We start from the raw sequence: 26736 nt of genomic DNA, 5'->3' as shown, positions 1-26736 counted from the left end.
GGGTGAGAGGGTTAAGGACAAAAAAATGATTATTATGGTCTTTGAAACAGACTGGACTGTATATACGCCCTTAATTTTAATTTTTTTCTGTGTTCCCCGATGGCTGGGCTTTTGAAACTTAGCATCTTATGTGACTATAACATTTTGTGGGGCCATCCCTCCCTTGAAGCAGTGAAAACTACAAATCTTACTGGCCAGATCAGAAAGGGTTACATGGGTTAAAAAGTAAAATTTTATCCAGCTACAAAACTTTTCAGCAAAACTAATATCTGAGCAATGTTCTTTAGGATATAAAGAAACCTCCCCAACTCCCCATCCTCAGAAGAGGGGAAAAAACCCAAACAACCACTCCACAGTAAAAGTCAAAAAAAGAGAAGGGAGGTGCTTGGGTACGCTGATTCCCATGAAGGATTTGCTAAAGTTTGTCCTGGTTTTTGACCAAGGAAGGGACACTTATTCATTTTCATCAAACTGAGGTTGGGTTGGTTCTTAAGATAGGACTTTAGGCCAGTACTGTGTTATTCATTTCAGATTCCTTCAGGCCAAGTACATTTAGGTTGTTTAGTAAGTGTTTATTGAATTAAACAGAAGAGTGAGCTATAAGCAGACAAAGATAATGTTTGAAAGCCAAGCACATTAGCAATACTTCAGATACAAGCATCAGTACAAATAAAGACTTATTACAAATGAACGGATCAGCCCTGCCTGCCCTAAAGTAACCAGTGAGGCCTGTCGCTGTCAGATTTCTCAGAACCCGATTTTCTGAATGTCTGTACTTGGTGAGAACATGTGCTTGAGGAGGGCTTTGGGCAGTCTCGTGATGCCAGTTCTTGCTTTTACCTGTGGGCTGGGACAGTTGATTAGCAGTTTATGCCCAGCATTAATTGGGGGAAGAGAAGAGGATTTGTAAATATTTGAATGTTAACTTTTCTCCTGGTCTGGACTGTAGGAGACTCAGAACATCACAGTTGTAGGAGGTAATTTTCCTACATGGTTACCAAAGGGCTCTGGGTGAGCTGGAGACCTCAGTGGTCACAGCCCACACTTCTTATTGTAGAAACATTGGGGATGCTAGACAAAGAGTTGAGCAGTTTGGCTTCTTGTTGTACTGTCACTAACATGACTTACAATTTGGTGGATTTTATGTAACCTTCCTCTGCTCCTTTACATCTATCCATAAGAAAAGCAAGACATACTTTTGTTTTTTGCTATTTTAGGTATAATAGATGTTTGTTATTTTCTCACAGTTCCACATACCATATAATTAGGGGCTTACTTTTACCGAATGTCTGGAGTCTAGAGCTCACAGTACAAAGCTTTGTGAAATATGGTGCCTATGAGCATTTTCCCTTGGTACACAGAAGCCACAGAGCTGCCCTGAAGCACAGAGCCATTGTTGGCATACACAGTGCTCACCCCGGGCTCCTCAGACAAAACGTTCTGGATACGAAGTACCTGCCAAGAGAAAATCATTCATTAGTATGCTGTATAAGCAAGCATCCATCTAGTGATGTTTTCCTTCCCAAATACCCCCGGACTGATATATTTTTCAGAAATCAGTAAGCTAAAGTCTGTATATCTTCAGTGATGTTTTCTGATGAACATACTAATGTCCTAATGGTGTCTATGCACTATAGAGGACCGGTTATCTGACATTGGCTAAATTCTTCAATAGAGGGCTTATACAATTTCGATAGTTTGGGCATCTAAAGGAGGAGGTAAGATCCCGAGGCCACTCTTATCTAATTCTTGAGCAGATAGTGGTCCTCTCTCTGTGGGAAAAGTCTAGCCTCTGACTGAGCCTGTAGCTTGGGGAGGGAAACACAGGACAAAATGACAAAGGGACAGCCAGTTAGCCATCCAACCCAACCTGGTAACTGGTAGAATGGTAGTCACCACAGGTAGAGCCCCCTCACATCTGCAAAATGACTAGGAAGCAAAAAGAATGCATACCACTATGGACTTCCATCTGACACATCACTGCCTAGTATTGTCATTGATTCTTAGAATTAACACACTTAATTTTGCTAATCAGTAAATATATAAGCACTCAGGCTTCCAAATAGCTGGATGAAGTTTATTCAAACAGAACATAATAGGAATCAGAGGAAAACAATCAGAAATTCATGACTCATGAGTCTGTACCAAAATTTCTTTAGATTAGACTTTAGCTTAGTTTTGCTTTTTTTAATCCTAAGGAAGGTCCCACAACTTCATCTCAGGTTTGTTACATACAAATGCTCAAGATTGGATCTTATGTAGAAAACATGAGACTCAACCCAAAATAAAGGATGTCAGTAATTGTGCAGAAAGAAGTCTTATCTAAAATAAATGATTCAACTTGAAAATAGAGATATGAAAAAAGATCCTAAACAGTTTTTCTATTATCCTATGGATCATATTCTCATTCCTTTAAAGTAGACATTGTGGTTGGGCTTTTGTAGGTGAGTTACATCTGTCATGTCTGGGGACACTTGTCTGAGGCAAGAATACCTGTTACTTTAGGGTAACAATTCTTCAGGTTCTAGGCTCATAATTGAATATTTCTTAGCATTCTTTCTAAGAAGCTGTGAGTAATATGTCAATAAGAGAATAAAATCTTATGTTTTTTTTTAACTGAAAAACAGCAATATTGGAAGCAGAAATAACTGCATGTTCTGATTTACCCACCAGGCCAATTACAAGGCTATGATTTGAATGTCAGTTTCTCAGTTCCCCAAACCTATGTCCAAACATTATATCTTTCTTCAAACCCTATCTTTTCAATGAAGCCCCTCTGATCTCTGTAATTAATAATAGGACCTGTTCATCCCCCTGCTCACAGCAATCTTTACTCTGCTGTACGTTTTTTCCCACTGAACTCACCACCTTCAAAATTACTGTATAATTTACTTATTTCTTATGCTTATAGTTCACTGTCTTTTCCCCTCCCCAAGAAAACGGATCTTTGTATGTTTTGTTTTTTGATATATCCTAAGCATTAGAACAATGTCTGGCACATTATAGGTGCTCAATAAATTTTCGTGACTAAATCTCTGAGTATGTGTGCCAAGAATTTATAGCTATATTTAAATTTACTAGAGATTTTTTTTTTTATTCTTAAATTCAATGCCATAGAAAATGCAACACTTTACGCTATTGTTTTCAATGCCATAGAAAATTCAATGGCTTATGCTATTGTTTTAGAAGAGATACTTTAAAGGAAAACAAACAACATCTTTAAAAGGAGACATCCTTCAACACCATTGCAAACTTTAGAACCTGCAGGTGAAAACTTATTTGGTTTTGAGACTACAGTTATTTAACCTTTTTGTTTGGGTTTCAGATTGGGTAGTGTGAAAGAAGATGATTCTATCCATACCTCTCTCTTTGCCTAACTGTGAGACCTGCTCACAGCATGCCTCCTGATTGGAAACATGATATGCAATCTGAGTCGATATGAATAATCAAGTTCATATTTTTTCCATTACTCCCAAAAGCAAGTATAGCCCTTGCAGGGATGGACCACACTGTCTGGCACTGATGTTAAATTGGCACCTGTTGGCCTGAAATACTTAATGAGCCCTATCTTGCTATCCTGCCAAACTCTCTACTCTTTTCATGTGTAGAATTTGTTCAGTTCTGGAACATCAAATATGACCTGCTTAAATTCTCCCAAGTCACCTCAACAAACTGTTTGTTCTTGCAGCTTTGCCTGTGAGCTTAGAGAAGTATAGGAACTTACTTCTGATCCTGGAGGATCCTCTGGGTTATAGAACAGCAGCTTTAAGGGATTAGGATGGCAGCCTGCCAAAATATCTCCCGTGGCAGGATCGACCGTCAAGTTATCCACTAAGGTGTCCAACTGTATCACCTTCCAAAAAGAGGGAGTAGTGAAGACACTGTCTCAACTATTCTTCCCTTGCCCCACCCCACTGGCTTCTTGTGGCACTGGAAATTGGTACTTTTAGGGGGCTTTGCTATTGTTTTTTAGCAGTGTGAGTACAGTCTCACCAGCATTGCTCTGAAGTAGTCATGCTTCCTTCATTCAAGAAGCATACTTCTGGGTTGAGCACGGGGGCCAATGTAAGAAGCCATGCTGTGTGGGCAGCCAGGGTACTTTTACCTTCAGCTGAGTTAAGTCCCCGTTATCATGCTTTTTCATTACATGAATGTTCTTAGCCATTACATCAGCTACGTAGACATACCTTTGAAGTAAATGACATTTACATTTAGGCAACTAGTAATGAGAGATAACACTAACTTTTATTTTGGAGAAGAGGTATAAAAATCCACAGTAGTCCAAACTACCACTGCAATGCCTTTCTAAACACAGTAGAAAAAGAAGTGATGGGTCTTTAAATATTCTTTAAGTGATTTGAACTGACTTTGAACATGAGAGAAGACTCTAAAGTAATGAAATTAGTGTTTCTAGATGACATATAGGCTCAGTCCCATTATTTAGAAATTACAATTTTTTCTTTAAATTGAATGGAGGTAAACAGACCTCTTATAAGGCCAAAAAAGTCTATACTTCCCAAAACTAGTGCTTGAAAATGATGACCATGAAGCTCAATCACAATCATTTTTTAAAAGAGGAAGAACACAGATTTGTTTTACACGGGATCATCTCTTGTCATTATCTCAAATTTGTATGTTAATATTCATGCTACTTCTCTTTTTAAAAAAACCTTCCATTTTAAAACACTTACAATGAGTGTCTTCTCATAAAATTGCATGCTTCTTAAAATAGTGTTTTCTCATTGAATGGTCTGCTGTTGTAATTCAGTAAGTCTGAAACTTACACAATCACTATGCCTAATATAAATTAGGCACCTATTTCAAATAAGAGCTTTTGGGTAACTGAACTTAGTATAAGTGGCTAAATATATCCTAGCCTCTTAATGGGCAGAGGTATAGCAGATTTGTTCTCCTGTGTTAGGCAAGTGTGTTTCTAGAGTCACGTAAGAATTTGGAACAAGGATCATATATCCTTGAGTCCAAATACCTCATTTCACTGAGGGGAACCTGAAATGCAAAAGAACAAATAGTTTGCTTAAGATCACTCATTTAGTGAACCCTGGCTGTGCCTAGTCCCGCCACCCACATTGACCACTTAGGCCTAAAGAAGTAACCATCTTGTAAGGGAAAGAGTCCACAAAAATGTCAAGGGCAAAGGGCAGAAAAATTGTAAAAGAGCTTACTTCTGGTCTGGTGAGACTGTGATCCCATTGGCAGAATTAAATCCTTTGGCCACCACTTTGACCTCTCTTGGGCTGTAGAAAAGAACGTAACACCAGCGAAGATCCAAGATCATCTCAATAAGTGACATAAAGAAGCTGGTAAAATAGTGATCTCTGGTAGCATAGAACTGTTCTGGTCCAAGAACCACAATGTCATTCACTCTAAAGTGAGAGAGAAAAAGAGAGAGAAACTCATGGGATATTTAAATATTCTGATGGTTGTCCAAATCACTAATGTCTACATAGACCAATATGTTCATCAATTTGAAAAAGTATACATGAATAGTATGAATTAAAGAATTTTGCAGAAAGAACATAATTTTGCCTTGCCCTGATGGGTTTTCTTTATTCATTTGTTATTTTCTCACTCTTGCCTTCCATAGAGGTCAGTAAAAAGAAATAAATACACAAATAAGCTTCAAACTCCAAAATTTGTTGACTTGTAAATGTTAGTAATGGTTATTTGCCGCAGTTACGCTGCAGTTCACTGTTATGGTTCTCCTTCAGGAATTAGACTTCTCCCTCTACTTGAAGTTAGGCATGGCCGCACAACTTGCTTTGGCCAATGAATGAAGTAATGTGTGTGGCTTCCAGACGACTTTAAGAGCCAGTGCTTGCTCCACCCTGTTTCCCTCATGTTTCCATACTAACAAGTAACTTATGATAGACTGTAAGGACAATATGAAACTGAGTCCCTAAGTCACCTACATTGGATATATAACATGAGGAAGAAAATAAAATAAAATAAAACAGTGTGCTTTTGAGTCACTAAGATGTCAGGGTTTTTCTTTTCTGTTATTGTGGCATAATCAAGTCTGTCTTGACCTTTATATTTTCTCAGAGTAGGTGGATTATGGGTATTGTTCTTTCTCATGTTCTTTAATACAATTAAAATGTTTAAATGTGGCTCATCAGTTATCTAATTGGTAAGAACACAGAGTTGTAACACCAAGCTCAAGGGTTCGGGTCCCCACACTGGCCAACCACAACCCCCAAAAAATGTTTAAACAAAGCAAGCCTTACTCTTACAACCAGCAAAAAACAATGAAGTCATTTCCATTTTTGAAAAGAAAAAACAAAAACAAAACGGTGATTTGAAAAAAATGTAGAAAGGATTAAACATTTTTAGATTAAATTTTAGGAAAGAAAAATTTGTAAAAATCAGGAAATATTTTGGGATTTTAACATACAACGACTTTCCCAAGGTCACTGGGCTACTCATCTTTTGTGTCTCAGGTTAAGTGTTCCTTCCTTTGAAAGGTATTTCCTGACACAATGAATTAAGTTAAATACCCTCACAGTATGTTTCCATAGCACTCTGCTCTGCTCCTTGTAAGTGCCTGGTCATTGTACGTATCCAGGCACCTCGAGCTCCTCTTTAGATCCTCACAGCCTCACTCACCTGCTCCAGCTGCCTCTACTTCAGCCAGTTCTGCAGAGGGTCTGACACATTTCCCACAGGCACAGCGAACAGTGCCCTTACCTCACGCCTGTGATGGGCCTTTGCTTCCCACTTCCAGCCTTCCAGGTTGACGTCAAAGCATGGGATGCCAGCAGACGTTACTTGCACGCGCACAACCAGGAATGTAGGGGAGTCAAAAGCCTCTGAGGCAAATCTTTGTTGACGAATGGGAGATGGGGCTGGTGGATACACTCTTCTCCCTTTCTTATCTTGAACAGATTGCCCTGACGTGAGGTTTATATTGCTTACTGAAGGATAATCCCATGATTTCAAGCAATTGGTTGCACTTAGCAGTGGTTGGCTTGATCATGCTTTTGCTATGGCTCTCTCCCTGTATGAGTTTCCTAGTGCTGCCATAACAAAGTGCCACAAATTGGGTGGCTTACAAAAGAAATTTCTTGTCTCATAGTTATGGAAGCTAGAAATCTGAAATCAAGGAGTTGGAAGGGCTGTGTTCCCTCTAAAGTTTATTTATTTATTTGTATTTTTATTAGCATATTCATTATTACAAATCATAATTATTCTTTATGCCCCTTACGCAGCCAATCACTCCCCAATCCCTCCTCCCTCCCTCACTCCCATCTCTAGTATCCTTAGGTTTGTTCTCTCTTTTTGAAAGTTCAACATATTATTGTGGTCTTTTCTTCCTCTCTCTCTCTCTCTCTCTCTCTCTCTCTCTCTCTCTCTCTCTCTCTCTCTCCTCTCTCAGCCCCAGGTATTTCTTGGCTTATAGATACATCACTCGAATGTCAGCATCTTCACATGGCATTCTCCCTCTGCATCATCTGTCTTCTTATAAGGACACCAGTCACACTGGACTAGGGGTACACCCCACTCCAGTATCACTTCCTTTTAACTAACTACCTCTGCAATAATGCTATTTCCAAATAAGGTCACATTCTGAGATATTAGGGGTTGGGATTTCAACATATCTTTTTGGGGAGAAACAATTCAATCCATTTCCTGCCTCAGGCTGGTCTCTCACTTCTGTTTCCTGGGATTGCACTCCCTAGTAAAGTGAACACATATCAGGTTTTCCCTCAGGCTGTGCTTCTGGGGAACTCTTCCGGTAAGGTCATATGCTATTGTATTTGATCCTCACAACCCACCACTTAGGTAAGTCAGGCCAATGAGGGAATCCCCTTTTTTCTGAGGAAACTGAGGCACAGATTAAGTGACTTGTCTACCCTTTTTCAGAGACTCAGTGGAAGTCCTGGTCTCTATTGCCTCAAAACCCAGCACAATGCACTATGGGAGGAGTCAATAACTTCGACTTCTCTTTCTTCTGTGCTCTGCATCTGTTGCCCCAAAATTCTGTGGGGAGAAATTCATATATGGTGTTTAGAAAGAGCAAAGAAGAGGAGATCAACTTCTGCGCTTTTCTTTTCCTATTCTTCTATCCTATGGAAAAGCCAACTTCTACTGTTTTAGAACCAGTCTTTTAGCACTGAGCCCATTTTATAAAAGACAAATTCTTCACTATTTGCTACAGCCTTGAAACAGCCTATTAAAAAACATTTTATCTTTCTGCAGTAAGAAAGATGCTCATCATTGTAATCAGGAGGTCAGCTTTGAATTCAGACAGACATATGTTTACAACTCGGTTCTACCACTTACAAATTGTGAGACTTAGGCAAGTTACTTGACCCCAAACTTCTCTAAGACTTAGTTTACTCATGCCTATTACTAAAGGCTGTTGTGAGAATTCAGTTAAATGAAGAATTTTGGCATAGTACCTGGCAAATAGTCAATGCTTAACAATTGCAATTTTTAGAAGCACCCATGGGCTTTTTTCAAATTCTACTTTAAAGTTCTGATTGAACAAAGAAAACTGTCCATCTGGAGGTTGGTTATAATAGCCAGTGGGTGAGGCTCACAGAATGCCACCTACCAGGATATCTAGAAAAGGGTGTAGGTGTTTAAAGAGAGCCCGATAGTAGGTATTGAGTTGCTGTTGTAAAGAGGATGAAATTAGAGCTGAGAATCTAATTGAGCACCTTTATAGGATTAAAATGCTTTCAAAAAGTTGGAAAATATAGGGATATTCAATACTGAACACAGCAATTACTAGTGAGGTGCTGGAGAGTGTCACCATGGGAATCTTTAGGAAGCTTTAGAAAAAATGTTATAAAACAAAAGTTTAAGAAAGCCTGCTGAATCAAAGAAAACAAAGCACACAGCAGAGGTGCAAAATAAATAGAAGTAGATAATACTTTAATTCCATACCTTTTGAGAAGTTTGTGTTTTATAGTTTTCAGGTGTACAAGAGAACGCTGTTGTTCCTCAAATTTAAATATCTCCACAGTGGACTTCATGTGGGGATGATTCACAACATAAAGATACACAGTATAGTCTAAATGGAAAAAAAAAAAGCATAATTTCCAAGCAGCTTATTTCTGTTGCAACTGTTATTAGACTTGTTTTTAAACTTGGTCACTTCCAAGGGTTTTCTTCGTACATCTTGCACTTGACCCTCACCTGATAAGTCAGACAAATGCCAGAATCCCCATTTTGCTGAAGAAATTGAAGCTCAGAAAGTGAATGATTCATCAGCGATTTCACCACAAGCACAGACATTTCTGCAATGTTCTCTTTAGTCTCACCTGCATACAATTTCTTACAGGCAAACACAGAGCTACAATGGTGCATAAACATGAATGTGGTTTCCCCAGATGGCCCTTCAACAAGAGAAGTGGGCGCAAGCAAACAAAACTTCTCTGAGAATTATTGTGTGTGTGATAATTGTTTACACTGCAAAACAAGTTCAAGAAATATCAGGGCAGTGTCTTAATATAAGCAACATTTCAGCTAGACAAAGAACTTCTGACAAAGTCAAATATTTGCAGTTGCAATAATAACATTTAGTGAACCCAATGGACATGGAATGTAAATATGAATGAAATAGAAAACAAATTAGCTAATTCCAAGTATTAGCAACCTCAAGAACGTTCACTGTCCTGTTTTCATATCATAATACCAACTGCTATGAACAGGATTGAGGGCAGTAACCTGGTTTCTCAGAGTACTGTTTTCTGACATCTGAAAAGGGGCCCTAAGTCCGATGAACTCTGGAGTTTTAAAGGATCTGGCTGCATCCTCCCACTATAGGACTCGTTCTGTGTTTGTCTTTCCTATTCCTTCCCTTGATGTAGTTTCCAAGCACGTGATGGAGCTATCCCAAGCCCTGAGATGCAGTTTGTACTCAGGGCCCCTGAAACACATTGGACAACTTTATGCAAATTAAGGAAAGGTGCTCCCTCACACATGAATCTTTCTTCTGGTCTGAGCCAGCTTTGTTCCAGGGCCCAGGGCTTTGTAAGCAGAACATGGGTTGGATTTCAGCCCCAACATGACTCTTCAGTCAGATACTCTTCTGCTGTGTCCACAATCCTATGTGCTCTTCTGGTGTTACCCCTCTGAGTGCCTCCAGTGTGATCCCTCCTTCCATATAAAATATGCTTAGTGAGAATACTTTTGTTCTCTCTCTCCTTATTCCATCCCTATTTCTATGTGTAATGTTTTGGCCTTATGAATTAGATCCCTAATTAAGGAAGGTCACTAATAAATAAGTTGTCAATCATAATATACTCAACTTCTGGAACACTGATTATATGATTGAGGGCTAATTTGAAAACTGGTCCCATCTCAAAAAAAACCCCAAAACCAAATATCACATCACCACCCTCTCCCCCACCCCCTCCCCAGATAACTCACCTTTAACACTATCCATGTAATGAAATATCTCCAGGTTAACCTGCTTACTTATTATACCTTCTCCAATGAAGCATTTTATATCTAGTACAGTGTCATGCAAAAAAGGAAAGGCTTTTGAATTATTTAAATAAGGTCTGGACTAATCTCACCTCAGTAAAAGACATAGAATTAGAAGTGAGACCACCTGGGTTCCAGTTCTGGATTGACCATTTACTAATGACAAAAGTGAAGTCATACTTGACTGCAGTTCTCTAAACTGTGTTTCTCCACCTATAAAACTGAGTATTAATATCTGCTCCACCTGTCCTATAGGGTTCACTCATTTATTCATTTAACACATATTCATAAAGTACCTACTATGCATCAGATTTTATTCTAGACTCTGGGAATCCAGTAATGAACAAATCACATATGCTTTTATGGTGATTATATTCTAAAGGGAAAAAAAGAAGGAAAATTAGTAAATAAACTAAAAACAAAAATACTAGAGTAGGGAGATACCTTCTTCATAGAGTGTCACCTACTTGAAGAGTGACAGTTAAGCTTGGATCTGAAGATGAGAAGGAGCAATAGAGCAATAGCAGGAAAAGGCAAGAAGGCTGGTATCTTTTAACACTAAAAAAAAACCCATTAGGGGAGCGCTGAAAGAAGTAGTACACTGAGAGGAACTGTAACGAGGTACGTAACCTGGAACAAGACGGTGGGAAGGCTGCTCTGAGAAGGCTGTGTTTAAAGTGGGGAGGAAGAGTAGGTCAGAAGTGAAGGAAAGACAATCCAGGCAGAGGGAACAGCCAATGCAAAGGCCCTGAGGCAGGCGGCACTTTACAGAACTAATAGAAATCCAGTCCAGGTCCAGAGAGTCTGGGGGAGAGTGGTATCCACTGAAGCTGGTGAGAGTACACAGATGGCAGAATGGATGGGAGAAGTGCTCAGGAACCCAGGCCATTCTGATGATTTGGGGTTGATCCTCAGAGTGATGGAAACAATATGGAGAATTTTAAGAAGAGAGTGACATAATCAGATTTGCATGTAAGATAAGCCTTGCTATAAAACTGGATTGAGGTGGTACAAGAAGGAAGGTACAGTTGGGAAATCAATGCAGAATCCAGGGAAGACATGTTAGGAGCTTGGACTGGGAAAGTGGCAGTGAGGATGAGGAGAGGTAGACACATATTTGAGATTGGAGATACATTTGAGAGGTAAACCGGACAAAACATTATAATGAGTTGATTGCATGGGTCAGGGAGAGGGGAGGTATTAAGTTTGGGCCCAGGGTTTTATTTTGTGGAATAAAGAAACTATTATATATGAAAATGCCTTGTAAACTGTAAAGCAATGTGAAATTGTTAAATACAATTATCTTTCAAAGCAGGGCTTGCTAAGCAAATAAAAAGTGTATATAGGATTTTAAGGGGAATATTTAGCCTACTTAATAGAACAGTATTCATGCATTTTGAAAGGTACTCATTTATTTAAAAATAAACAAATCTGTGTTGGTGGAGACCAAAAGAACTGAACAAAGATCTGTTGGATAAATGTATAGAAATAATTATTAATCATTTTTTTAATCCATTAAAATCACTCTGAGGGAATTTATACTTAACAATACCTTGTAACTCCAGTATGTATTTGGAAGAATAAAAACAACATTTCTTTAAAATTCCTGAATTTCATTACTTCAATTTGGCTTTCCTTTCATGTGTAGCGAGTTTTCACTGTTCTTATTTTTCTACATGTCATATGGGCCCACAAATATTTAAAAATGAAATTAGTTTGGAATTACGAATGATGGACAAGTAAAAAATAATATCGGAAATTGTTTTAGAAGCATATACAATGTATTAATAACTATGCTATGTTTTTGTTACAGTTTTTTGAGATATAATTCACATATCATTAAATTCAGACTTTTAAAATATACAATTCAGTACATTCATGGAGTTGGGTGATGATAACCACTACCTAGTTCCAGAACATTTTCATCACTAAAAAAAAAAAATCACTCCTCCTTCCCCACTGCGCCCAGCCCCTGCCAACCATTAATCCATATTCTGTGTCTACACATTTGTCTGTTCTGCACACATCATGTACATAGAATCATATAATACATGGCCTTTAGTGACTGACTCATTACACTTAGTATAACATTTACAAGGCTCATTAGTATTGTGGGATGTACCAGCAATGCATTCTTTTTTATTGCCAAATAATATCCCATTGTATAAATATACTATATTTTGTTTAAGTATTCAACAGTTGTTGGGCATTTGGGTTATTTCTACTCTTTGCGTATTAGGAGTAATGTTGCTATGAACATTTGTGTACAAGTTTTTGTGTGTTTTCAATTCCCTTGGATATACACCAAGGAGTAGAACTGGTGGATCATATAGTAACTCTATGTTTAACATTTTGAGAAACTGCCAAACTGCTTTATAAAGTGGCTACATCATTTCACAATCTCACCAGCAATGTATGAGGGTTCCAGTTTCTCCACATCCTTGCCAACATTTGTTATTGTCTGTCTTTTTTATTATTACTATCCTGGTGGGTGTGAAGTGGTATCTCATTCTGGTTTTGATTTGCATTTCCCTAAGGACTAAGGATTCTGGACATCTTTTCATGTGACTATTGGCCATTTGAATACCTTCATAGGAGAAATACTTATCCAGATCGTTTGTCAATTTTTTAATTGGGTTATTTGTCTTTTTGTTGTTGAATTGTAAGAATTATTGATATATTCTGGATACAGTCCTTTCATCAGATATATGATTTGCAAATATTATCTTATTCTTTGGGTTGCCTTTTCACTTTCTTGATGGTGTCTTTTGAAGCCCAAGAGCTTTTAATTTTGATGAGTCTAATTTATCTATATTCTTTTATATGTCACACAATTATTTTCAAAGAGCTTTTAGTTTATGTGTCAGATTTCTGAGAACAGTATCCAAACAGTTTGTGACAGTCAAACAAGAAAACAGTGGATAGGATGAAGAGGAAGACACTACACAGGGCCAAAAATCTTAGTCTTCCTTCTTTAATGCAATGTTTAAAAATGTTTTTATACACATTTATCATATTACAAATATTCAGCTTTCTGGTAAAAAAGCAACCTCCCTCTTCCTTTAACACAAATGTTGAGTAGTTGGGGATCAATGGTTTCTGTTTCCCTCATTTCTCCCTTATCTTTAAACATTCAGGTTTTACCTTTGTCGATGAAAGTACTGATCCCATGTGGATTAAACAATTCTTGGTCAAATCCATCACTGATTTTTAGTGCTTGTGCTCTTGGGTTTTGCTCATTCAGATTCATCAAGAAAATTTTTCCTGGCTCATCTGGTGCAAAGTTTGGCATGCCTGGATATTTTAATCCCTTTAAGAAATAGAGAATAAGTATTTATACATATACATATCAAAACATTGTATTAGTACGTTTTTGTGTTGCTATAACAGAATACTTGAAACTGGGTAATTTATAAAGAACAGTGGTTTTTTTGATTCATGATTCTGGGACAGCTGCATCTTGTGCTGGCCTCAGGCTGCTTCTACTCATGGTGGAAAGTGGCAGGCAGCTGGTGGGTACAAGCAGATCGCATGGCATGAGAAGAAGCAAGAGAGAGGATGGGAGGTGCCAGGGTCTTTTAAACAACCAGCTCTTGCAGGAACTAATAGAGGGAGAACTGACTCACTATCTCCACCCCCAAAGGAAAGCATTAATCCATTAATGAGGGATCCACCCTGTGACTCAAACAGCTTCCAACACTGCCATATTGGGGATCAAATTTCTACATGAGTTCTGGGAGGACAATACATCCAAACTCCATCATATATGAAAGCTAAAATCAAAAGCCAAACAAAAATGCTCAAAGTTCTAAATTTAATTTAGATTTCTGGGATTTTTCACTCTGTCAGCTGTTAGCATTATCTGATCTGGAAGGGTTCCCGATATCACCTAAGCATTGGCCATGAATATGGGAAGAACCATATTCAAGATAAGACAGAATTTTTAACTTAGAGAGGAGTTAACTCAAAAAAATATAATGCAGGAAACTAGGCTGTGTTACCTTGTGTGTGAGTCCCTTGGCCAATGCCTCAGGCCAAGAGACTCATCTATAAAATGAGGAAGTTAAAATGTATAATTGCTAGGATTTTTTCCAGTTCTGGTATTCTACAACCAACCTTCCTCAAACAGCAAGAAGGGGTGTATGGATTAATTTTATTGCTTCCATCCTTATATTGATTATACTATGTAGTGGCAAATAGTAGAATCAGCTGGGAATTAACATGGGGCACCAGTCTCATAGAGCTGACTACTTTTGACCTGGTATGTCTGAAAATTCTGACATGAATCTTTTTTTTTCCAGTTATTGCAAAAAGTTAATTCCAGTAATTTGGACAGTGGATCTTTCTGCTAGAAGGACCAGGTGTTTATCAAATAGCAATAGCCACCCTGAATGTATCGGGCCCTTGCTGCATCCCAGGTCATTGTGTTAAAATTTGGGGTTGGCATATTCCACACCAATTAAGAACAGCCCACTTCCTCCCCGTGTCCCTCCCCATCACTCTGATACATATTAGTGTCAACAAACTTATATCTTCTTCCATACCCTTATCTCCATTTATACTCAGTTTACATTCTCTCTTTTCTATTCTACCTTCTCTCTGTCTCTCTGTCTCTGTCTCTGTCTCTCTCACTCACTCACTATTCTCGGTCCTTCCCCTGCCCCACCTCCCTATGGTAGTCAATCTTCTCTGAACAACTCCACCTACATCCTCAAACTTTTCTTAGAACAATCTTTTTATGCTCACATCTCATGCCCCAGTGTTGTCTGGGGGAAAGCCGGGATTCTGCAGACAGCACCAGCACTACCGAAGCCCACCACAGGAGGCGCTGTTTTCTCTTTCATTCTCCTAAGCCATCACACCCCCATGAGGGATCCACATGCTTTTAGCCACAAACTTCTGCTTCCAGATTAGATCATCATCAATCAAAAGATCTCCCTCTAAGAAGCCACATCCTTTGCTTCCTTATCAAATTCTCTACCAACTCTCTTTGCCCTGGTCTAGCTCTTATAAAGGGCAAATCTAAAATCAGGTTGAAAAGCTTCACTACAAAGTCAATCATCCCAACTTCAACTGGACATTCAATACTGTTCATTGAAATTTTTTGTTTATTCTAATAGGTAATTGGTTGGATTTCTCGAAGTATCTATTCTGAATTTATTTCATTATGTTCCAGAACCAATATCTTTTTCCTCTTTATTTTCAATAGATGGCTTTACCTCCTACTTCTCTGAAAAAACCATGCCACTTAACATGAATTTCCTTTGATTCCCTCCTTTCTCTCTCAGTAGTTCTTTAGTTTTACCCATTCTTTTCCTTTCTCCTTCTTTTCTCAAGGAAGGAGTATCCCTCTTCTGTTCTTAGGTTAACCTCTTCACTGGTTTTCTTGGTTCTCTCTTCTCTGGGCTCTGTCTTTGGAAATCACAGCCCCCTCTCCCACTTTACCACTCATTTTTCACCTTCTTTGGCTTGAAAATTGCTCAAGTTTCTCATTCCTTGAAACAAATCTTCTCCTAATTTTACTATCCCTTCCAATACTCATTTATCTCTCTTCCCTTCATCATCAAATTTTTAAAGAAACATCACTGGATCTTGATGCCTGGTTTGCTCCAACTCTCCACTCCCTGAAATCAGTATTCTACTCCTACCAGTTTGTGAAAACACCTCTATACAGGTCATATCAATGGTCTTCAAGATACCTTACTTGATAACCCTTCTATCTCTCCTTATCTGCATCTCTGCAGCATTTGACACTGCAGTATACCCACTTCTTCCTTGTCAAATAGTCCAAAGTAGAGTTGCCAGGTTGAAGTCCTGCTACTCTTCTTGCCTCTTGGATTCTTCCTCCTTCTGTCCTTGTCTATCTCCCCTCCCTTCTCACTATATATTGTTTTCTTGCAGGTTTTAGTCATAAGATTTTGGGTATTTCCCTTATTCCAGCGACTTTCAAATATGCTCATTTACCTGTAACCTTTTTCTGGTGCTTGAGCTTGCATTCTGTACTTTCTTCTTTTGGGCATCTTGAAATCAATGTGTCAAAGCCAAAATCAACATTCTCCCTGCGAATTCTTCCTCTCTGATATCTAGTCTTCTCAGTTAAGGGCATCACTGTTCTCCCCAATAACAGGTCATAAAATTCAATCTTCAAGTCCACCCTTTCACCCATAGTCAATTTGTCACCAATTACAGTGGCTCAGAGAATGGTAATACTGGAAAAAATAGGTCAGGGGCATCTAATCTCACAGCTTCCCTTTTCTCATGAAGTCCAGAGAAGCGATTGATTTGCCTGCACCATCCAGATCATTAAGGAAATGGAAAATACTGCTCAGGAAGGCAGCTCAAGGGAGAACAAAACAGCAAGTGCCTGGGTAGCTTGGGGGCATGTGAGGGTGCTGCCAGCTAGTGGGAAGACTGAATGTTCTAGAAATGGAAATGATTTGATAGAGAGGTAAGGGCGAGGCACTACAAACAAACGTGGCCTAGATTAAGTGTGATAATGAGTGAAACACTTCTGATAAATGGCTCACACTCACCTAGTTTTCTGTTAAAGGCAATTAGGTAGGAATTTGTGGCAGCAATCCTACAGTGTGCTATTGATTGCAAGGATTTTTTTTTTTTTTGATACAATTCACCAATGAGAGTGATGAAAATCACCTGGAAGTGCAGGCATCTTATTTCTCCCAACAGACTACAGGTATGTGTGGACAGTCATTGAAATCCTCCACTGTCCTCATTCACCAGCTCATGCATTCAGTAAATATTCCAGCACCTGCAGATGTCAGGTAGGTAGTGTGTTAAGTGCTGGGCATGTCAAGACACTCCAAAGTCCTGGCCTCAAAGAGCCTGAAGTCTGGTGATGCAGCTACAAGGAAGCCTATCAGCACAATATGGAACATATTAGCCTAAGCACAGGGATGTGGGGGACCACAGAAGAGGCACCTCACCCAGCAAGCGAGTGCTAGGAAGACTTTCCAGAGGAAGTAAAGTGCCACTATAGTGAGATCTCTCAGAGTAATACAAGTTAGCTGGCAAAGTGTGAAGGAAGAAGTAATTCTGCAGGCAAAGAGAAGGTGCCAAGTCCCAAGTCAGGGAAGAAAATATCCTGTTTGGCATCTCTACATAGACTGAAACTATCTCTTGCACAGAATTATTCTGTAAATAAGTAGCTCCCAAACATCTTCTAGGATTGCAGGAAGAGGTGATAGGAGAAACCAAGAAGACAAGGTCTTGAATTTATTATAGCACAGAAAGATTAGAAATAAGCAGAAAACATAATCCTTAGTCTGTAAGATATTTGTTAGTTTACAAAAAAAAGATCCATTATTTAGAACTTCATATTAACATTCCTCATGGAATTATTTGTGATGAAAATGTCTACTCTCGGTATAGCAACAATTCAGAACTTTTAGTTCCAGGGGGGGGGGGGGAGTGTACAGCATAGGAATGACAAATAGTATTTCCTAACAGCAAAGAAATCTCTTAGCTACACAATAATCATTTTGGCATAACACAGAAAACCTAATTTGACAATAGAAAATTTATATAAACAAAGAAAAAGCTTTTCTAGACAGTTTTGTTTTATCTTTGATTTTAGAGGAAAGGAAAGAAATAAAATCCCACCCACGCATACCACTACCAGCACCAGCACCAGTATTACCAGCAGTTTAAATCCAGATGAGACCCTCACTATACTCTATTGTGCATACAGGGGAGTTTAGCAATTCAGGCCATGGTTATTATACCTGACCTTTTTGACCCCAAATATTTAGATTTAAAATTCATATTCTTTGGGGGTATTTTATTGCCCCAAATGAAGTATTAGACATGCAATTCCAGAAATCAGAATTCACATTGAAAATGTGGTAAATCCACTTTTCCAAAATCTTAGTCCCCATTCGAAAGTGCAAATGATATAACAAAAACATGGTAATTTTTAACATTTTACAAATATACATTTTTTTGTTGTTGTTTATTGAAATTCAGTCCCTGGCATAGCTTCCTGATCATCCCAAATCTGTGAAAGCAGTATTAGGGGAAAAAATGTAGGCTCTTTTCTCCTTCTCTTTGAAAGACTTAGAAGGAATTACAGGGAACCCCAGATGGAAAGTGCTCAGGGTTTTTGATTGAGTAACATGGTTAGCATTTGATCCACAAACATTTACAGAGCTCCAAACATAGGCAGGCAAGGCGAGAGGAATATTATTTAGCGAGGACATGACTACCAGAAGCTGAGGTCTGTCACATAGGGCAATGATGGGGATGGACAGTAACAAGGATAGATCTGGACACTAGCCTAGGAATCCGATGGAAATCAATACACATTTATTCAGACTCTGCTGAGTGTGCATCTGCCCGCAGGGAGCTGCAGCCATGGGGCAGTCAAAGCTGGGCATTCCTGTGGTGTTCTAATTAGCCCTCCAGAATCCTGTTTTGGCTTTTTCAGTTGACTGGTTTACACAGAAGTGGAATGAGAGTGCAGGGGTCCATCTGGCAGCTCTAGCCGACAACATTAATGCAGCTGTCTATACAGCTATTGACATGAGCACCAGAGTGGCGTGGAAAATACTCACACTGGAGATAAAAGCCAGCCCACTAGGAAGTATATCAATATCTTCAGAGCCATATTCTGCAAAAGAAGTAGAGAATTAGAAAGATGCATGTCTGAAGACTTAAAAAATAAATCTCACAGTCCAAACTTTAAACTTCTTTTGGAAACTACATTGACTTTTTCAACCATTTACTTAGGAAACCATATTAACTTTCAGGAATCCCACAGGCATGTTACTCTATAATAAAACCTGAGTTAGACTCCTCAAACACAAAATTCTTTTTTTAGAACACCACTTTCGGAGAAAAAAAAATCAAATAACTAGAAAATAAATTCATATCCTAGATTTATTCTTTAAATAACAATTTCTAGGGCATGTCCTGAGAGATTCAGCTTTATTCCACATAGAAGGCTGATCTACAGACTGAGTGATAAAATTTGGAAAGTCATAATTGTGAAGGTCTCTTATAGACCTCTTTGCCAAGCATTCCTACTCTTCCAACTTGTTGAGGCCTAAACATCTATCATTATATAATCATGTTGGGAAATTACTGAGTGATTGTTCTTGTTATAAAAGCAGTAGGTCTCAGGTTAGACTACTGAGTATAAATGAATATGGAAGAGTTTAACCAGATCTCTTTACTATTGAGAGCTGTTGTTAACCATTCCATTAAATCTGCTTGCTTCATTTCCTATATTTCTGTTTCAATAAATGGCACTTCCATTCCCCAAGTACCCAAAGCAGGAACCTTGGATTTATCTTTGATGACGACTTCCTTCTCCTAATCCCCAAATCCAGTTAATCACATCTTTCAAGCTCTTGGTCTTTCTCCTGCATTTCTACTATAGCTTCTCCATAGGTCAGCTTTGCTCCCCTACAATCATTCTCTGCTGACAGTTGTCTTTTTAATGGCAACATTAACCTCATCACTCCCCTGCTTAAAACCTTCCAGAGGCCCAGTAGGGCTGGATCCTTGGTGTAGGTCCAAACCCCTCCATATCTTGGCACCACTCTCGGGTCATTATACATTCCAGCTGTGTGGGGGCCTTATGTGAGTCGTTTGTGAAGTGTGTGCCAGACTCATGCAGCTGCATGCCTGTGCACACGCTGTTTTGCTCTCTTGCCACACTGAGACATTTCCCACCCCACCCTTACGTCCCCTTGGCCAAGATCACAGGCTCTTGGAATGAGCTTGGGGGCCATCCCCACAGCCTTTCCATACTCTCCTGATTTCAGCGTCCACTTTATGTAGTAATATGGTCACCTTGACTACCTCCATCATGATATTTTTCACACTGGGCTACACCCCTCTGTTCATTTATTAATTTCCTACTAGATAGTAAGTTTCCTGGGAACAAGGACAGGGTTTTATTCAGTGGTGTATCCTTGCACCCAACATAATACCTGCCTTTTCACTATAGAAGCTCTCAATAAGAGCTGGTTGGCTCAATAAATAAAATAAACACTTTCAGTTTTTTGAACTTGGTCTTGTTTTGAGGTTAAACTATTGACATGTCAATTTCTAAGTACGAGATATCTTGAGTTGTGTGCTCTCTGGTTTGGCTCCTTTTCTCTTCCAAACATTATTGTACATATTTCCTCTGAGAGTAAAAACCTACCTCACTAACTGACCTACAGCAGAATGGGCATTTTCCAGAGGTATTGTGCCTGTCTATTTACTTGCTCCATCCAGAGCATGTGGAAGCTGGTGCTTTGCACTCAGAGGTGGAACAAAATAACCAGGTGATTGCACAATATTTCCACCCCTCTTTACCTCCATCTATACTGCACCTGCATGGTGGGCCAGTGCATCTCAGCAACAATGGCACCTGTGGGAGTAAAAGCCCAAGGACAGCCTCCTCTGAGTCCTCTCAACATACTTATTAGCCTATGCACAACTGTCACTAAAGCCTGTCAAGTCAAAATCAGTCTTATGAATAGGTGCCTGACCAATAATCACCTTCATATTGGTTAACTGCTTTTTAACCTGCCAACCCTCTACTATTTGGCATAACTATTTCTTTCATCATTTTTTCATTTCTTCATTCCTTCAGGCACCCTGTGAAAGGGTCACACAAAAATCATTACTATCAGTTAATTTTATCATTGTCATTTCACAGCTTGAAGAAACGTTTATGACAGCCAGCTGAGAAAACAAATGGAACCTACTACAGAGTAGAAGTATATCATGGAGAATAGGACGCTATAAAAGGGAGGAAGGGGAGAAAGATAGGAAGACAGCACATACAAAGGCTGCCACTTGATAATCTTGCCCAGGGAAAGCCCTAACAGAGCTATTCATATTTCACGGGCAGCTCTGATTAGATGCCAAGGACAGCCAGATAACTTCCTGGTTAAAACAATCTTTGACCTTCAAAGCCTTGGAACAAAGATAAACTTAATGCATCATATGAGATATGATTTCTGGAGGGAGAAATCATATTTCATATTTCACCTTTCAACTTTTCTTCCCGGAAAGAATGCTGGGGGGAAAAAAGGAAGAGTTTCTTCCACCAATACAATTAACCTCAAAAACCTGGGTTTTGAAGAAAAGACAAATCAGAATTTTTCTCCAGCTCTGTTACAACCTCATACACCCTACCTAGAATCTTTCAGTGGCTTTCCATTGCCTCATAAACGCACTGACTAGTTGGGTCTTGTGAATATTGTCTTATTAATCTTTAAATATCTAGCTTGCCTTGTTTTGGTCAGCCTATACTTAGTGATATTTCAGCTGTTTGCATCTTAGATTTTCTATTTTCTGTTGTCATAATACTTTCTGGAGCTTCTGTAATAAAAGTGTGTTGTCAGCAGATAAGAAAGGCAGTGTTACACAACAGAGAGTATGAAGGCATAGCAGAAAATCACCCTGGTTCGTAATCTAGGCTTGTCACCCTCTAGTTCTAGACTGTTGGGCCAGTAGCTTAATTCTTCTGTGTATCAATTTCCTAATCTGCAAAGCACAGAGAGCAGCACCCACTTTACAGATGGGTTGTGAGGATAATGTAGAAGCTTGCAAAAGACACAACAGAATGCTCGTTGACACAAGGCCTTTGATGAGGCAGGTTTTTATCCTTAATATCTATCAGTATTGTCCTATTGACAGATGAACCATGATCATTCTAATGTATTTAGTTCTTCAAACATAAAATGAACATATGCCATTAGACACAAGAAGTAACAAGGCGTTGTTGTGTTTTTTCTTCTGCTCCCAGCCAGCTACCATGACACATAAAAATACCCCTTAGGGGGGAAAAAATACCCTTTATCCTTAATATCTATCAGTATTGTCCTATTGACAGATGAACCATGATCATTCTAATGTATTTAGTTCTTCAAACATAAAATGAACATATGCCATTAGACACAAGAAGTAACAAGGCGTTGTTGTGTTTTTTCTTCTGCTCCCAGCCAGCTACCAACTATTTATTTAAGCCGTTCTCTTCAAAATATTTGGATACGGAAATTGGCTGGCTAGCTCAGTTGATCAGAGCATGGTGTTGATAACTCCAAGGGCCAGGATTCAATCCCTTACCAGCCAGCTGCCAATAAATAAATAAATAACCAAAAGCCCCAGAAAAACAAAAAATATTTGGAGAATCAGAACACTAACCTATGACTTACAGTATTAACTATAGTTTTAGCTTCTCAAACCTAGTTGAGTGATACAATTTGAGGTATCTCAAATTGTAGCTGGACTACACCTCAGCAATTGTCTAATTATCACTCTAAGTTATTTGGCAAGCTCATATCTTTTGGGAGATATATGTGTAGTAAGTATAAATATTACTCCACAAAACAGTTAAATAGATTAGTGATTGTCACATTTCCTTGTTTTTCAAATCAAGTTAAATCTGACCTTGATCCCCCAGTCCACTAAGTTAATAGGAAAATCAATGTGAGTCATTAATGGGTCTCTCTGCTAGGGTTATGCAAGGATTCTAGGTGATGGCTTTTAAAACCAAACAGAATGTTTTAGGAAGGCCATCTGGCTTTCACTCTACACTAGTCACCACTGAATTACTCTTGCCAAACCTATATGGTCTCTTTAATTCAAACAACTCTGCCACTTCCACGTCATGCATGGAAACAAGATCTTTGCTTTGTAGTACACACGTTCCAGCCTCCCTAAAGATTCCTTCTGAGGTTTTCTTCCTTCCCCAGAATGCTGTCAGGCAGTGGGGCAAGGGTCGCTGCTTTCAAAGAAATTCACATATTCTTATCCCTTAGAGAAGCTCAAGATTTTAAAAACAAAAGTCTGGAAAGGGGTTGTCCTCAGTTCCTTCTGCATACCAGCTGTCAGCACAAACCACTCCTAAGACTAGGGAACACAAGGTCCGGGTTACTTTTTTTTAGAAAGTGGGAGTGGGGACAAAAGGCAGAAGACCAAAATCAAGAGTTCTTTTTTGGTTTGGTTTTGTTTTTTAAAAAAATATATATAGCAAGAAAAATAAGATACAAATTCATATCACAAAATCAACTATCCTGTCACATACTGATAAATAAGTCACAGTCCTTGACTCTAGAGAGTTTACAATCTGATGGTGAGAGAGAACACTGCTAGCTCTGAAATGAAGCATGTGGTAGGTGTCATAACTGAATCAGAGTTTCAGCATGCTTTGAGAGTTCAGAGGAAGATGAATTTGCCGCTGGTTTCAATAAGCAGAGATGGAGAAATCCATGGAGAGAATTTCATAAGCAAAGGTGAGAAAGTGAAAGAATATATTCCCAGAACAAGGGACAGAATCTAGCCTGTGTTATTTATTTATTTATTTTCTACCAGCAGTGTCAGGAACAATTGATGGCTTGGAGCCCAAATAAGAAGTGTGGCAGTAACTAGAAGCTGAGATCAGCCCGATGTGGGTGCACAGAAGAGACCAATGCCAGCAATTCTCACGTGGAAGCTGGAGGCACAGGGGGAAAGCAAATGGCTCCTGGATTTTGAACTAAAACTCTTGAGAATGGGGGTACCAGACATAACAGAAATCTAGAAGAGCTGGTTGTGGGTGGAGGAATGAGGGAGGAAATGACAGACATGTAAAGTAGATTTCAGCCAAGGTTGAGTCTGAGGTGGAGCTACCTTTCTCTTTAATTGACTAGAAAAGAAGGCCTGCAGTATGAGAAGTCAGAGATTGGACTGTGGATTTCAAATTAATTTTTTAAAGACATCTAGATAGGCTGTGAGGTTCTTGAGGGTAGGGGCTAAGTCAAATCCTCTTGGTACTTGCAGATAAATTTTGAAGGAAGTAACACTTGAAGCCAGGAATGCCACCAAGGAGAGGGAAGAAAAGAGGGAGGAAGAAAGAAAGAAAGAAAAAATATAAGACAGGTAACAGAAGACAGGAAGGAGAGTGAACTATCACAGAAGGGAAAGGAGGAGAATTCAGCGAGGGAAGAGCCACAGTACAGTCAATGACATTCTCAAATGATGGAGAGATGTCAGTAAGGAAACGGACTGAGAAAAAGCCCCACCATTTGGCATTTAGGAGACCCCTGGAGACCTTGGATGGAGTAGTTTGAGTAAAGTGAACAGGGCAGAAACTAAGGTGTAAGGCAAAAAAGGTAAGTAAATTAGTTGGCAGGGCTCAGTCAGGTGGATGGTGACCAAGAAATTGAGCTGCCCCTTTTAGTACTGTCACATACATACCAATTCCCTCAACAAGGTGGCAGTTCTGGGGTTCTACTGGCTCCTCTTTTTGAGATATATTCAATTTGTCTCTGTAGAAGATAAAAACCAACACTGGAGATCAAGATACAACATCCAAAATCGATGCTTAAACATGGTCTTTAATTACCTTCATATTGGTTAACTCTATCATGATTTACAGGTAACATAAAAAGTAAGTAGGCAACTCCTTTTATTTATGTTTATTTACCTAATGTAGACAGTATGTGCATAATGTACCTAAATCAGTTTATTTCGCCCAGTTATTGCTGAAAGTCTAAAATGCGATTATACATGGGAAACAATTTGCTGCCCAAATAAAAGACAATATATAACATGAGTAATTGAACCATATTATTAATTTAAATGAACAAAATAGCATCATTTAATTTTCTAAAGTATGAGACTATTTCAAAATGTTCATGGAAAGATTTGTATTATTTTTCAATTCTATTTTTCCATGAACTTTTTGAAGTACACTTGTATTGTCTGTTATAAATTTGCTCTTTCTCCTCTTAATCCCCAACAACCCTGTCTTTTAAACCCCTTACCCAAATTGCTTTCCCCAAATTCAACATAGTAGTATAATAGCTAAACCCTGTGGCTTTTGCTTTAACTTAATTTTTAAAAAATTTTATGCCGGCTTGCTTTGCAAATATATAAGTTCAATAAACTAATCACAATTTAAAAAATTAGCAAAATTATTTTTCAATACAGCGTTCTTGTTTCCACAATGAAACATTTTTCTAAATGTTAGGGATAATTTAAATTTTTTATTAAACAATATTCAGGGAAACTCTACACGTAGACTTATCATATAGACACATAAAAATACCCCTTAGGGGGGAAAAAATACCCCTTAGATCTACTCTAGTATTACTATTGTTGTTATGTGATTATTTAACTTTGTCACACTTGGAGTAAATATAACAATAAACACTCTCAAGCTAAACTAGAAAGTGTTACCAAAAGGCACCAGGCACCTCAACACATTCTAGATGTGAACTTCAAAGGAGACCAGCTTCTTCTTGGAGAAATAAACAAAAACAAACCAAAGACAATTGAAGGCAAGCAAAGGCTTTAGATTCACTCGGGAATGTATATCCCCACCTACCAGTTCCTCTTTTTATCCCAGTATAGATTTTTCCTGAAACATTTCTGGGATGGCCATCACCGCTAGATTTTCCACTTCAAAAGGACAGATTCCTGCAAAATGCCAGTTACCACCTGCAGGTTTCAGCTCACTTCCCTGCTGTCTGGCTAGCTTTTTGAATCTACCAGGAGTTGTATATTGTACCTCTCAATGTCTAACCCTTGGGCAATGTCTGAGTCTGCCATAAACACGCAGCTGGTAGCCTGATCTCTTCCCCCAAGTCCGGCGCTTCTAACGGACTTCGTTTTTTGTTTTGGGTTTTGGATTTATTTTTTTTACAAGCAGAATGTTGAGGGTGACCTGGATGGAAAGGAGGGACATGACCTTCAGAAAATAAATGTGGACATATCCGCCCTGTAATCTTAGGAAAGGCAAGCAGTCCACTCACTTCGCATGTAAGCGGTTCTCAAGGGAGAACTCCTGGGTGGGAGTGAAGAGTGAGGTTCTCAAGCCCCTCATTCCTAACCCTAGGAAGTCGGCACCAGGTAGCCCTTGACCCAACTTGAAAGAGGAGAGAAAGAAAACCGAGGACGCCCCCATCTAGGGGCGTCCCCCCATTTAGGGGGACAACTCACCTAAACGCTAGGAACCTCTGCCAGACAGAGGCCAGGCTGGCCCCCAGCAGGGTCAGAGCCACTAGCTTCCTCATGGGGTCGGGGCGCCCAGTGGCGACGAGCGGGCACGGCGCACTCCCGGGGCGCTGCGGGCGGCTCCGGCCTCGCCCATCCGCCTGCACGCTCGGCCCCGCCCGCCGCCCCACCCCCGCAGGTGAGCCGCCCCCATCCCCCGGCAGGTGCGCCGCACCCCCCCTCTTCGCGGGTGCGCCACCCCGGCCCTGCCGAGCTGCGTGGGGGTCTCCCGCCCCTGCCCCGCCGCCCAGGTTCAAGGGAGCCTTTAAGCGCGGGGTTCCTCTT

At 39.4% G+C, this 26736-nt stretch overlaps 1 protein-coding gene across 1 annotated transcript; it reads right to left on the bottom strand.

Moving 5' to 3' along the window:
* Positions 1-551: 551 nt before the first annotated feature.
* On the bottom strand, positions 552-26475 carry PON3 (paraoxonase 3). The gene is made up of 9 exons (XM_008579279.1): positions 26398-26475; positions 24652-24722; positions 19026-19081; positions 13600-13765; positions 8911-9037; positions 5184-5384; positions 4106-4187; positions 3725-3853; positions 552-1455 (listed from the first exon to the last, which is right to left on the bottom strand). Exons 1-9 carry the CDS (start codon positions 26469-26471, stop codon positions 1297-1299), a joined length of 1065 nt encoding a protein of 354 aa, XP_008577501.1. The 5' UTR covers positions 26472-26475; the 3' UTR covers positions 552-1296.
* Positions 26476-26736: the final 261 nt, after the last annotated feature.

The sequence above is a fragment of the Galeopterus variegatus genome, unplaced genomic scaffold, assembly GCF_000696425.1.
Source record: "Galeopterus variegatus unplaced genomic scaffold, G_variegatus-3.0.2 Scaffold1850, whole genome shotgun sequence".
Lineage (NCBI taxonomy): Eukaryota > Metazoa > Chordata > Mammalia > Dermoptera > Cynocephalidae > Galeopterus > Galeopterus variegatus.
The sequence above is the reverse complement of the archived record's forward strand: the minus strand, read 5'-3'. Positions and strand labels throughout refer to the sequence as shown.

Excerpts from the sequence above, each read along its gene's own strand:
- PON3 (XM_008579279.1), bottom strand. The coding sequence starts at position 26,471 with ATGAGGAAGCTAGTGGCTCTGACCCTGCTGGGGGCCAGCCTGGCCTCT. Across the intron at positions 24,723-26,397 it reads CAGAGGTTCCTAGCGTTTAG|AGACAAATTGAATATATCTC; the intron begins GTGAGTTGTCCC and ends TATCTTCTACAG. Across the intron at positions 5,385-8,910 it reads AAACACAAACTTCTCAAAAG|AGTGAATGACATTGTGGTTC; the intron begins GTATGGAATTAA and ends CTCTCACTTTAG.